At 36.3% G+C, this 14,884-nt stretch overlaps 1 protein-coding gene across 12 annotated transcripts in view; it reads left to right on the forward strand.

Annotated features, from left to right (window-relative positions):
• The window catches only part of TP63 (tumor protein p63), a 263,807-nt gene that overhangs the window by 219,660 nt on the left and 29,263 nt on the right, over window positions 1–14,884 (forward strand). For all 12 annotated transcript variants that reach the window (XM_025377202.1, XM_025377205.1, XM_025377206.1 and 9 more), the window contains 2 exons: window positions 11,511–11,697; window positions 13,963–14,078. In XM_025377202.1, coding sequence (XP_025232987.1) covers window positions 11,511–11,697; window positions 13,963–14,078 — 303 coding nt within the window. The remainder of the gene's footprint in view (window positions 1–11,510; window positions 11,698–13,962; window positions 14,079–14,884) is intronic.

A 14,884-nucleotide genomic window follows, 5' to 3' on the forward strand; every position in this document is an offset into this window, starting at 1 on the left:
TCAGTTGTCTGATGAATATCAGGAGCCCTGTGTTAAAATTAACTCATTCATCCTGCTTTGATTTTAGAAAACGGATAAGCAAATAACTGATACTATTTTTGCAAGCATCTTTTGTTCTAAAGCGTAATATTTATTGCTTTGTTTTGGTACTTCCATGTATATATTTCATGTTAAAACCAAGAAGGCTGAATTTAGTAAATCCAAAGAGTTTCCCCCATCTTTTTCCCTTTTCATTCATTTCTACTGCCCTAGGTTGGGCCCTCCTCATTTCTTGTCTGAATAGCTCTGACGGGTTCCCCCGACCCCACCCCCCCACCCCCAGTTTTTACTTTGCTTGCTCCCACTACCTTTGTATTTCTGAATACAAAGAACTGATTAGGCTTTTCCCCTACCTTATAATCCTCAGTGACACCTCTTTTCCTGCTCATAGTAGTTAATGATATCTTGTGACATCCAAGGCTCCTCAGAATCTGGTAAATGCCTTTCTAGCTCAGCCTCATTGACTTCTGCTCAGCTACTCCTCCTCCTTCCCCCATCCCATCTATATTACATCACCTTGCTTTTACTGATGATACTCTGTCTTCACGGAAAGCCTACTGTTGTCTCCTGGCTTTTTCTTCCTTTCTTTCTTGGGTGCACAATCCAATTGGTGAATCATAACTTCTTTTTTAAGGCCTAGTTTAAATATCACTACCCCTATGAAAATGGTCTTTTCTGTTTTACTTTTCTCTTTGTTATCCCCAGTCAGTCCATCAGCTAATCTGGTGACTTCTCGTCACCACTACTGCTGGTCTAAGCCACTCTCACTTTCACTTGGATTATTGGCAGGAGCCTCCTGACTGGTCTTCCTGCTTCTGTCTTTGTTCCACAAAGTCTGTCCTTCACATAACAGCTACAGTTGTCTTATAGAAATGAAAAGCAGACCACATCAGCTGCTCAGGCCTCTCTAGCGACTTCCTATCTCACACAAGAAAAGCTCAAGACCCATCCTGCTCTACGAGGCTTTGCATGATCTGGGCTCCCTATTATCTCTGATCTCGGATCTTAACTCCTACCACTGTAGGCTTTGCTTACTTTTCTGCAGGTGCACTGGCCTCCATGGCAAGCATACTCAGCCAGGACCTTAGCACCTGCTGTCTCTAGAACTTGGAACACTATCTCCCCAGGTATATATATGGCCCAGCTCATTACTTCCTCCAGATTTTTTTCTTTAATGTCATCTTATTAAAGAATTGTTTCCTAACAATCTTGGGAAAAAAATAATATCCTCTTCACATTCACTCCCCTGACTCTTGGCTTTTTATACTCTATTCCCTTTAAATTTACCCTGATTTACTTTTTCTTATGGCATTTATCACTATCTGACACAGTAGTTATTTGTTTATTCTAGAATTTTAGCATTTTTAGGGCATAGACTTTGTTTTTGTTTAATGCTGAATTTCCAAACGTAAAACAGAACCTTGGTAATAGTATATGCTCAATAAAAATCAAATTTATTACCTGGTAGTTAATTGTTCTATCTCTGTAATCCCATAACACGTTCATATGGTTCCTTAAACCAGTCTATTTTGGTGGTTTGTGCTGCACTCTGCCTCTAGACTGTGAGCAACTTGAGGATAAAGATTGATTTTTTTTTCTTTCACTTTATTTTATATTTCAAGTACCATCCTAGGCAGTATGGATACATAAAATTCTGCATTCCAGAGCTTTAAAATCTTACTTTTATCTGTTCCCAGTACAGAATAAGGAACTAGCATTGTGCAATATGTGCTCAGTAAGAGTTTGCTAGATAAGTATTGAATAATGTACAAATGAGGAGAAGAGCTAGCTCTCAGTTGTGGTTTATGACAGCAACTGACTAGCAGTTTTTAGTGTAGTCTCTCCTAAGTTTTTTTTTTCTTTTTTTTTATTTTTCATTTTTATTTATTTATTTATTTTGAGATGGAGTTTTGCCTTTGTTGCCCAGGCTGGAGTGCAATGGTGCGATCTCAGCTCATCACAACCCCCGCCTCCCCGGTTCAACCAATTCTCCTGCTTCACCCTCCCAAGTGGCTGGGATTACAGGCATGTGCCACCACGCCCAGCTAATTGTTTTGTGTTTTTAGCAGAGACAGGGTTTCTTCATGTTGGTCAGGCTGGTCTCGAACTCCTGACCTCAGGTGGTCCACCCATCTCGGCCTCCCAAAGTGCTGGGATCACAGATGTGAGCCACTGTGCCTGGCCTCTCCTAAGTTTTTATTAAAATATTCATATTATAAATTCCAGAAAAAATTAAATTGGACACTCAAGCCATTGGCAGAATTTTATAATACCTTTATATCTTAAAAGCCTGATAGAATCGAACTGAAAAATGGCAAAGTGAAATGAAAGCTGCAAACACTGGCTATGACTCTATCTTGCTACATTCATAGAAAAGTAAAAAAGCAAGAAAGGGCTTATATTAAAAACAAAATCCTATCTATATGGGAACATCACTTTAAATACTCAAGAAAATCATCTTAGGAAGTGGAAGAAATATTTAGAAGATACTTTAGTACAAATTAATAAGACAGTAACACTATAAAGCTGGGAAAACATGACAAACCTGGAATTGCAGGCTGAGATGTAAGGAGGACTAGTAAAAAGGGATGATGAAATAAGAATATTTGAAATGCAGCAGCAGAAGTGAAAGTATTATTTGTAGTAGAACAGAGCAGAATTAACTGTAGAAAACCATACACACACTGAAGACAAATTTAACAAGCTTTCCCAAAATGCAAACAACAGGAAAAACTGCATCAAATGTATGGTGGATAGAAAGTGAAGATCCTAAAGTAAGACTGACATGTTTCTGGAAACTGATATGAGCAGAAGAAACAAAGATACAATTGAAGAACAAAATGTATAGAGTTCAAGCATGAAAGTGAAAAGGGTCCCCCAATTTCCAAGTAACTTCAGTTTTAAAAATCACATTTAGAGGCATTGCCACCTTATTTTTTTTTTTTAATAAAATTCTATAAGAAACTAGGGAGAAATAAGCAGCTTACTTAATTTAAAGAAATAAAATTCAGATTGGCCTTGGACTTTTCTACAACACTAAAATGTACATTGAGTCAATTACTCTATTTTAAAGGATCTATCTAAAACCAGTTTGTTTACTAAACTGTGCTATATGGTGTTATTTTTAACTAGAGTAAACTTTATACTACAGTTATACTAAATTATACAATTATACTAAAAAGGTATGATTAAATAATGGTATATCCCTCTTTAACACTCTTAACAGTAACCACTTAAAATCGTGTTTTTAAATTAGAACATGCTCATGATATGTTAAATTATAAAAAGAATACCGTTCTTTGCATAATATGCCCCTAGTTTGTATAAGGGTGTATGTGTGTTTTTGTGTGTGTATGTATGTGTGTGTGTGTATGCACAGAAAACAGTCTACAATGTTGATAATGGTATGTATCTCTTGAGTAAGCAATGAATTTTTTTCCTGAATTCTGTGTGCACATGTTTGACAATGATGAAATATTAATAAAAGGCAGATTGTAGAAAAAGAGAAGTTGAGAAGACGTTGATAAAGGTTTTAAATTTTCTGTAACTGCTTCTCATAGTGACAACACTACAGGGCAAGATACTTTATACCTTCACATAGAAGGTTTGAAATGTTTGCTATCCACCCAAGGAGCTGCTGGAAGTTTAATACAATGGGCTGGTATAATCAGAAAAAGTTCTTAGCTATGGAAGATATTTTTTCAGGTATAAAGTCAACTGAGTTCTTAATGCCTATAAATAGGAGAAACCTATGTAGAGATATAAGGTAACCCTGGGAACAGCAATTTAAAAATCTGTTTAGAATGGTAAAGAAATGTGTAAAGGAGAAAATAAGTTTGAGCTAGTAATGGAACCGGTGAAACAAGCTGAAGACCTAGAGAATTAATTTTCTTAGGAATGTGAGTTAGTGTTGTCATTTGATATATTAGTTATGAGGACTGATAAAAGATTTAAAAGAAATGCTTCACATATTACTCATGATTAAGAATTAGATATATCAAAACTTTGTGGATGTAGCTAAGAAGTACTTAGAAGAAACCTGGTAGAATTAAATGCTTATATTAGAAAAAAACATGAAAGTCTAAAACGAATGATGTATGATTCTAGTTAAAAAAAAAAAAATAGCAAACTCAACCGTGGTTTAATTCTTGCAGTCACATAAAAGTAAAAATTAAAAGACTGTTTATAGTTGACATGATCATCTATGTAGAAGATCGTAAGGAAGGCATCTAAAAAAGGTACAAGAACTAGTAAGTTTAGCAACGTCACAGGATACATGGTCATTATACATGAATTAATTATGCATAAAACATGACATAAAACACATTAGGAACAAAAAGAAATTTTCATTTTTAAAAGTACCACTTAATTAAATCTAACAAAATATGTACAGTACTTATACACTGAAAACTATAAAACATTTCTGAGTAAAATTAAAGATACTGTGTTTAAATGGAGAGATATCATATATTCATGGTTTACAAGACACCACATTGCTAAGGTATCAGTTCTCTCCTAAAGGACTTTACATATTTAACACAATCTCATGCAAAATCTTACCAGGTATTTTTATGGAAATTGTAAACTGCATGTAAATTTTGTATGGAAAAATCGATCTAAAATAGCCAGAACAATTTTTAAAAAGAACAAAATTGCAAGAATCAGACTACCTGATTTCAAGACTTACTATAAAGTAGATTAACCCGGACAATCTGAAATTGATATATGGGTAGACAAACAGATCAACAGGAAGGAAGGAAGTATTCAGATACAGACATGAACACATATGACAAATTGATTTTCAATAAAGAGTCCAAGGCAGCTCAACAAGGGAAAATATGCAGGTTATCTTTTCAACAAATGGTGTTAGAACAATTGAGTATCTGTTAAAAAGGAGAATTATAAACCCTTAACTCACACCATATACAATAATTGACTGAAAATATAGTTCTAAATGGAAGAGCTAAGACAATAAATCTACTTCAAGAAAATATAAAAAATCCTCCTAATGTTGGATTAGGCCAAGATTTCCTAGGATATAAAAAGCAAGAGCTTTAAAGGGAAAATATCGATAATTAAGTATTTTGGAAAAGCAGGAAACAAAGTCAAGCTATAGTCTGGGAGAAAATGTATTTTTAAATGTATATCTGATAAAAGACTTGTAGCCAGAATACATAAGGGACTCCTAAAACTCAAATTAAGAACAAAAGCAACCCAATTAACAAATTACCCCAAATCGCCAAAATTACCCAATTAAAAAATAGGCAAAAGACCTGAATGGATATTTCTCAAAATAGGATAAGCAAATGAAAAATGCCCAATATCACTAATCAGGGAAATGCAAATCAAACTGCAATGAAATACTACTTCAGTTAGAATGGCTATTAACAACAAGATAACTGTTAGTGAGGATGTGGAGAGAAGAGAACCTTTGCTTACTTTCAGTGGGAATGTAAATTAGTACAGCCATCATGGAAAATAGTATAGAAGTTCCTTGAAAAATTAAAAATATAACTACCATATGATCCAGCAATCTCACTACTAGGCATATATCCAAAGGGAATAAAATCAGTGTGTCAAAGGGATATCTTCACTCCTGTGTTTATTGCAGCACTATTTGCAATAGTCAAGATATGCAGTCAACTTAAGTGTCCATCAAAGGATAAATGAATAAGAAAATGTTGTGTATATGCACAGTAGAATACTATTCAGTCAGAAAAACATAATGAAATTCTGAGGCTGGGCATAGTGGCTCATGCCTGTAATCCCAGTACTTTGCGAGACTGAGACAGGAGGATCACTTAAGCCTAAGAGTTTGAGACCAGCTTGGGCAACATAGTGAGACCCTATCTCTACAAAAAAAAAAACATACACCAAAATTAGCTTGGCATGGTAGTGCACACCTGTAGCCCTAGCTACTCAGGAGGCTGAAATGAGAGAATTGCTTGAGTCTGGGAGGTCGAGGTTGCAGTGAGCCATGATGGCACCACTGTACTCCAGCCTGAGTGACAGAGCAAGAACCTGTCTCAAAAAAATAAAAAAAAGAAATCCTGATCCTGTCATTTGCAACAACATGGATAAATTTGAGGACATTATGTTAAGTGAAATAAGCCAGGCACAGAAAGATGTAACCACATGATCTCACTCAAATGGAATCTAAAAATGTTGATCTCATAGAAGTTGAGAGTAGAATAGGGGTTACTAGAGGCTGAGAAGGGGAGATGGGGTGAGGGGAAACGGGGAAAATATGGGTCAATGGGTACAATATTACAGTTAGAAGAATAAGTTCTGTTCTATCGCACAGTAGGGTGACTATAGTTAACAGTAATGTATTGTATATTTCAAAATAGCTAGAAGAGAGGATTTTAAATGTTCTTACTACAAAGAAATGATAAATATTTAAGTTGATGAATATACTACACATCCTAATTTGATCATTATACAATATAGACATGTATCAAAACATCACATTTTACCTATAAATATGTACAATTATTATGTGTCAATAATAAAATAAACCTAAAAAGTGAAATTTCTGTATTACAACAGGGGGAAAACAGTCTGTATTACAATTATTTTAACTTAAAAGGTACAAAATATTTGAACAGATACTTCAAAAAACATCAAATAGTTATATAGAATTATATAATGTAAGTTTGTTTTTATTTTTATTGTATATAAATATGAATGAAATAAGTACATGAAAATATGTTAAACATTATTAATCATCAGAGAAATGTTAATTTAAACCACAATGAGATCTACTGCTTACGTACCAGAATGACATCAATTAAAATAACAGCTGACAATACCAAATGCTGACAAGGATATGAAGTCCTCATATATTGCAAGTGGCAATGTAATATGGCATAGCTCTTTGTAAAACTATTTGGTAGTTTGTTAGTAAGCATACACTTACCCAGCAATCATATTCCTAGGTATTCAAGAAAAATGGAAATGTACATCCTCACAAAAATTTGTACATGAATGTTCGTAGTAGTTTTATACACAATAGAAAAAAATGGAAATAATTGGTGAGTCCATAAATAATGAAGTCTATTCAAAAATGCAGTGGAATGCTGATACATGCAAAAACCACAGATAAATCTCAAAAGCATTATCACATAAGAGTATATACTATATTTTTCCATTTACATAAAATTCTGGAAAGGTAAAACTAGTGGAACAAACAGGTACATGATTGTCGAGGCCAGGAGCTGGGGAGGGGATTAACTGCAAAGAAGCAAAAGATAATTGGAACAGGGATGGAAATATTCTATATCTTGATTGTAGTAGTAGTTACACAATGGTGTACATTTGTCAAGCCATCAGCTTTTGCACTTAAAAATTAGTATGCTTTGTGGAAAAGTATACCACATAAAACAAAACTCCCATACAAAGAAAGAATAAATTAGGCTTTAGAATGAAAGGAATCTCAAGTCAATGTTGAGGAGCAATTTAGAGGTGAATTTTTAAAATTCCACAGAGAAAGAAAGATAGTAAAATAAACTATGTGTGTTCAAATTTACAATTTCTGCTGAGTTGAATCATCCAGGTATTTTAAAATCTTGATGTAAATCAGATTCTCATGTTCCAATCTTGCAGAAGCCTGGAAAATTGGAGATGATAGTGCTATTCTGTAAGGGATAGGGAAGTGGGCAAGTCTACGGAATTGTTAATACACATAGACCAGGGAGACTGAACTTAGTACTGGGTAAAAAAACAAAGGTCATCATGGAACAGATTTGCAAACAATGAAGTAAATAGAGTAGCAGAAATTTGGCTTTGTAAAAAGAAAAAAAGCGATTGTGCCAGACCACTTCAGCGCCTCTAGTTGCTGAATTGCAGGACTGGTAGTTGAACCAAAAGCAATAAACATAATGCATCTTGGCTGTGGTCAGATAGTTTGATTTGGTCAAATATGGAACCCTCACCACTAAAATTGGAAAATATGGTTTGCAGTACCAGATACAGTACTAGCTGAATAGTGATATCTAAATTGTCCTGGCATGATGTGGAGAACAGCAGAAAAAGAGAAGTGTACCACACTGGGAATATCACTTTTGTTGTTGTTGTTGTTGCTTGCTTATTGCTTTTAATTCTTTTAGGTTTCAGATCCAGTGGGTACATGTTCAATATTGTTACAAGAATATATTGTATAATGGTGAGGTTTGTGCTTCTAGTGTACCTGTCACCCAAATAGTGAACATTGTACCCAATAGGTATTTTGTAACCCTCATCCCCTCCTATCTTCCTCAATTTTTGGAGTCCTCAGTGTCCATTATTTCCATCTTTATGTCCATGTGTATCCTTTTCGGGTTTTGTTTTGTTTTTCGTGTTTTTAGTAGAGACTGGATTTCTTCATGTTGGCCAGGCATGTCTTCAGCTCCTGACCTCAAGTGATCTGCCTGCCTTGGCCTCCCAAAGTGCTGAGATTACAGGCATGAGCCACTGTGCTCGAACACATGTGTATTCACTTCTTATCACCCACATATAAGTGAGGACACATGATACTTGATTTTCTTTTTCTGAGTTGTTTCACTTAGGATAATGGCCTTCAGCTCAATCCATGTTGCTGCAAAGGACATGATTTCAGGGAATAGCATTTTGAATTTTGGATGATGATCATATGGTGTGTTTGAAGCATTAAAAAGTTTGTATGGGTAGAACATGGGGTGAGAAATGTGTGTGAGTGGGGATGGAGGGGTAGGGGGAGTTAGAGATAGATAAGGTCGCAATACAGAGGGCCTCATAAAGTCCTCAGTAAACTGTGATAAAGAGCAAGACTTTATCCCTGAATTCCCAGAGCCAGCTGGTATAAGCGTCCAGGTTGTCTTTGCCCTAGCCCAAAGTTTTTTCACCTCTATCACTTGTTGCGTCTCCCTACAATTAAATGAGTAAACAATGTACTGAGAAATTAATAAAACTATGTTAAATAGACTACTTTTGAGCTCCATTTTAATTCTTGGAGAAGAGTATAAACATGGTAATTGATTCACAAAAGAACCACAATGTTGGAAACTAGAAAAAGGTAAACATTTGCATGGCTGAGTTAAGAGAACAGACAGATACGAAACTGTTATTACAGGACTCAGATAGACTTATGCACCAGTTACTAAGCAGGTTCTTGGGCAAGTCCTTTCTGTACATTTATTTTCTTATTTATAAAATAAGGGTAATAATTCAAGTCAATTATCTGTTATCTGCAATTCTGAAGTCCAAGAGCTCTGAAAATCAGAAGTTGGTTCAGTTTTATTTTGATTTCTTAGGTTTGTGGCACATTCATTTGATGGTGAAACCCAGGCTTTGTACTCAATCAGTTAGTGTGAATATTTATGAATTCTGCAGAAATAATGTTTGATCTTTTGGTGCTACCCTAAATTCTGCTGGATACATTTATATGTTATACAAACTTTACTTTTTTTCTAAAATCTAAACAATTCTGGCTTCTGAAAATTCTGGCCCCAGGGGTTTCAGATAAGAGACGGTATGCTTGTAATACCTTCCTCTTAGGGTTGTAACAGGATAAAGTTTCTTAAAACAGAACTCAGTAAATGATGAAGCTATCATTATTTATCATTAATTAAGCTTAAAAATTGGATTCCCACCCCATCCCTGAGAATGAACAAGAATTAACACTTAATGATCCTTAATCTTATTCTTAATGCTTTTATACTTTTTTTGGTCAAGCTTGATTTATAGTATATCAGTTATTAAAATGGAATGTGTCTCATAAGCTGTTCTACTCTGAACACTTAACCTTCATTTCTGCAACGTTTACATACTTGGAAGGATACCTTATTTGCCTTTAGGTATTAGTTGACAGACTTAATTTTCAGTCATCTTTCCTAAGGGTCATCTTATGAAATTCATGGTTAGATTATGCATTATATACCTCTAACGAAAACACGAATGGATATGCTTATTTTCTTTAAGTTCTCAATAAAAGTAAGTTCTTAATATGTCATAAAACAATTTCTGTGTAAGTCATTAGTTAAAAGTACAAGAGCAAAAATACCCATCTAGATTTCATTCAGTGTTTCCCAAGTAGAATTTTCTTTTTGTGGTTGAATTTTGGCATGTGTCCTATTTCTTCAAGCTATATAAAACCCTTTTGCTGTGTCTAATCCATGGCCTGCGGGCGTGGAGGACTGATTTTGCAATACTTTTCTAGCATTGGGAAACTTTTAACTAAAAATTTCGTATGCTGGAATACTTGGAAGAAAAGGAAAGGTCATTTAAACAATACCATATTTTAAAATGAAGAAATAAAGCAGCATTTTAAATATGCAATTTTTGGTAATATACTTGCTATTAGTGAGAGTTAGGGTGAGACACATCAGTAACGAATCCAACTGCCACTATGGCTCTGGCCCCCCTGTCTTTCCTCTGGGAGGATGTTAGGGCCCACTTATGATTGCAACCTGTGTGTGTGTTTATCCTTTGTTTGGATACATGTTACTAGGTGCCCCACTCTTGGCCAGCAATTCCAGTGCCTGGGTGGTTTGCCTGAGCAAAGTGCCTGAGTGGGTAGGAATGTAGGGATAGGGCTTTGACCCAGAGCACAGGGGTGATAAGGTTTACTATAGTTGTAAGGATTAGAACGAAGGTTCTCTTCTGCTTCAGAAGTGGGAAGAGGAAGCAACACAGGATAGGATTTCTATCTGGTTCTAGGTCTCAGGCTTTCTCCATTCCATTTTGCCAACTCTACAACCAACTAACCACTACTGAACTTCCTCTCCCTGAAGAAGAAAAACTTTCACTCACTTGTGAGGGAGAAGATCTGCATCCAGATCCTTTCTGTGCCATGATTAGCTGTGCTATATCAGGCCAGGTGTTTTCAGGAGTTTACGGCAGAGTGGCCCCTTTCAGCTCTTGCATTCCCCTACCTATGACATTAGACGAAAAGTGCAGGCATTCAGAGGAGTTCTTGTTTTACAGTTTCAAGCGATCTGACCTCAGGCGAAATCTCTTCACTCTAACAGATATTCCATCTTAAAAAAAATCCCATGAACCGTAATTCCTATGAGTCTCTCTAAAGTACATTAAAGACTGGATTGATTATAATCTAGACAGAAATTTGTCTTTATGGTTGTTGTTTAATATCACTCAGTACATGCCAATACTCTTCTTTCACTTAGTTTCTGGTCATCTATGAAGCTACTCATGGTATTACTCATTTAAACCCCTCCGAGCCTCAGCTTCTTCATCCTAAAGGAAAATAACAGGAAATAATGGCACAAATATGTTTTGATAAACATAAAACCTTTTGTAAACATAGGGTTTTATTTATTATAGCAAAAAAAAAAATCTAATAACATTGACATATGTCACATCTATAGTGGCCAGTAGCAAACATGCAGCATGCAGCTATAAAAAGTGGACAGATTTTCATTGTTTTGATTTGGAATGTAACAATATCTCCTGTTGGTTATCTCCTTCCTTTCTCCACTGGCCCCAACTCTAAGCAGTATTCCACTGAACTGAAGAAACTGTACTGCCAAATTGCAAAGACATGCCCCATCCAGATCAAGGTGATGACCCCGCCTCCTCAAGGAGCTGTTATCCGCGCCATGCCTGTCTACAAAAAAGCTGAGCACGTCACTGAGGTGGTGAAGCGGTGTCCCAACCATGAGCTGAGCCGTGAATTCAATGAGGGTAAGCAGAATGTGAAGCTCTAACTGTCCAACTCCCTTGAAGGTCAACATTCTGTGGGTGTTTCTGTTTGAGACCTACCTATCTGGTTCAGACTTCTGCACTCTGATGGCAGATCAGTCTGCCTTTATTTTTTATTTTATTTTATTTTTTTTTTATGGCTGACAGAGTATCTAACAATAATGATAAATAAATCCTTGGCTTTCATAGTGGTTGAACTATTTAATATTAGTAATTACTAGATGATCTGAGCTACTGGTTATCTTTACTCCTTACTGCTTCCTTCTTTTTATTTTTCTTGCCTTTAAAAAAATAAGAAGAAGAGGCCGGGCATGGTGGCTCACGCCTGTAATCCTAGTGCTTTGGGAGGCCGAGGCGGGCAGATCATGAGGTCAGGAGATCGAGACCATCCTGGCTAACACAGTGAAACCCTGTGCCTACTAAAAATACAAAAAATTAGCTGGGCATGGTGGCGGGCACCTGTAGTCCCAGCTACTTGGGAGGCTGAGGCAGGAGAGTGGTGTGAACCTGGGAGGCAGATCTTGCAGTGAGCCAAAATTGCGCCACTGCACTCCAGCCTGGGTGACAGAGCGAGACTCCTTCTCAAAAAAATAAATAAATAAGCGGGTGCAAGGAGACTACGTGGTAGCTGTTCTACTTGGCCCAGGCTACCATATCTTCAGATTTAGTGTTTTCCCAGGAAGATTCTCAAGTCTAGACCAGTTGAGAGCTGGAAAGGTAAGAGAAAGGAGCACCAAACGAAAGAAATAACGAAAAAAATCAGAAGAAGAAAAGGGGGAAAGAAGATGAGAAGGCAAGTAATGGGTAAGGGGAATAAATAGAAGGCCTGGAGCATACTGTGGGCAGTCAAATAAAGGACTGGGAGTCGACGGATGAGGTATCTTGAAGGCCACGTTTAGGCTCTAGGCATGAATAAGTCATGCCTCATATTCTGCATCTCAGATCCTACAACAATTCAGCAGAAAAGGTCGGTATTTCCAAGAGTTCCCTTAGATCTGATATTATAGTTCCATGAAGGGAGACTGAATAGAGAGTGCTGAAAAGTGGAAAGTAAGAACAGGATAAAGCATAAGCAATCCTCAGAGAGTACTGAGGATGCCAAAGGTGTTGGGGGTTAGGATACTTTATAGAAAAAATATTAAAATGTAAGGATTGATAAATATAGAGAATATAATGTTAGAGAAAATTAATGGAAGAAGAAAGATAATGGATCAGAATTTAAAAGAAGAAAATAAAGTCAAAATACTCTTTAAACAACTATTTTTTACACATTAATTTCGAGTCCTTGCCCACATGGCCACATTATCCGTACCTTTGTGTCCTGCCTTTCACTTAGCAATCTGCCATAAAGAATATTGCAATATAGATAGACTTCATTATCAGCCTACCTAACTTGGTATTTCACCAAGATAGTACACGATTTTTAAGTGTTTTCTCATTTTTTAAACATAATAATGGTTTTTAGTTTTAACCACACTAGATGATGCAACAGAGAACATTCTGATAGACTTAGCTTTTTACTTTTATTGAATGGCTTTTGTAGACTGGGACTATGGGACTAACAGCTGTTAGAAACAGCTTTACAGGTCCTAATTCTTGGAGCATCTTCTTGCTTCTAGAGCTCTGCTAAGTATCACAATTTTATGAAACTTTACTCAGTCTCTTTTTTAAAAATTGCATCCCTTTTCTTATACCCAACTTGGGACTCCTTCAGCACACAAATGCCAGAACTTTTCTTATCTTTATAATCAACACAATGTTCAAAAGTTGAGGAGGAGGAAAGAAGAAAAAGTGGAAGTCATATCCTTGCTATCTTCTGCTTCTCCGTGTATTTGCTGGTCAGACTTTTGGGCAGCATTTTCTCAGTTAAACTGATTTTTTTAAAATTAATTTGCTTCTTTCCCTTTCATTTTCCAGGAAGCTGGCAAAATTTCCTCTGTGGGTGAGGTCGGAGATGTAGTTATAGAGTTCCATAAAGCTTGAATCCTTAATCTTAAACTCCAAATTATAGGACTGTTCCCTTAAATATAGATGTACATTCCAGTCCTTCCTGTGGCTATAAAGGTTAAGACACCTTCATGTATTTGATATCTGGCTACAGAATCTGTTCCTTTCTTCAAGGATGCACATTTTCTTTATTCTACGGACTATTTATTTTGCCACCAACATCTTGTTCATGCAATTCCATGTTATTTTCTTTATTTTTAAGGTAAAGAACTAACTCTTTTATCATTTTCTGCTCTTCAGGACAGATTGCCCCTCCTAGTCATTTGATTCGAGTAGAGGGGAACAGCCATGCCCAGTATGTAGAAGACCCCATCACAGGAAGACAGAGTGTGCTGGTACCTTATGAGCCACCCCAGGTAAAAAGCAAACCAAACCAAAACACAACACTCTATGGACTGAGCAGACTTGAGAGAACATCTCTTTCAGCAACAGGGATGTTTCTAGCATCTATCACTGTCGTAGTTCTTGTCATCAAATATGTAATATTTTTGTATTTTTTTCTACCTATTCTCCACATGCTTTCCCTTCAGAATATCTAAATATACACTGGATTAACTTGGTAACACGGCTCTGTGCCCATTTTCCCATCTTAAGGGCAGATAACAATTGAACTGGCAATTGGGTGTATACATGGGATTGTTTTATCCAACTGGCAATTGGACGGGTAGTGGATGTGCAACAGTAGTGGATGCAAGTGTTACCGTAAGTGGGAAAGCCCAAGAGGGACCTCTTAGCTAAAGTTTGAATGAACAGATGATAGATTTGTAAATCTGTTGGTGAAGCAGAGTAGTGTGGTTGAAAATACACTGGTATAACAGAACCCAGTTTCTTTGGTTTGCTGGCTTGCTGTGTGGACCTTCGGCAACTCTCTCTCTCTAGACCTCAGTTGCCTTACCCATAACTATGTACTTTGGACTGGATTATTTTTAATTCTGAGAACGTTTTGAGCTCTAAGATGTTATTAATGCAAGTGTATATTCAGATCTATATTGTACCGTTTTATCCACATAGGGGAAATATTCTTGGAGCATTGCTACTGTTTTTGGCAATTATTCCCAGTTTTCCCTTTTCAGTGATATTCCCTATAGCCTATTTGAATTACATGATGTGGATCAGCTTACAAATGAATGGGATCAAAGATCACAAAATCTGTTAAAGCCAG

The sequence above is a fragment of the Theropithecus gelada genome, chromosome 2 (genome assembly GCF_003255815.1).
Source record: "Theropithecus gelada isolate Dixy chromosome 2, Tgel_1.0, whole genome shotgun sequence".
In the NCBI taxonomy this organism is placed as follows: Eukaryota; Metazoa; Chordata; class Mammalia; order Primates; family Cercopithecidae; genus Theropithecus; species Theropithecus gelada.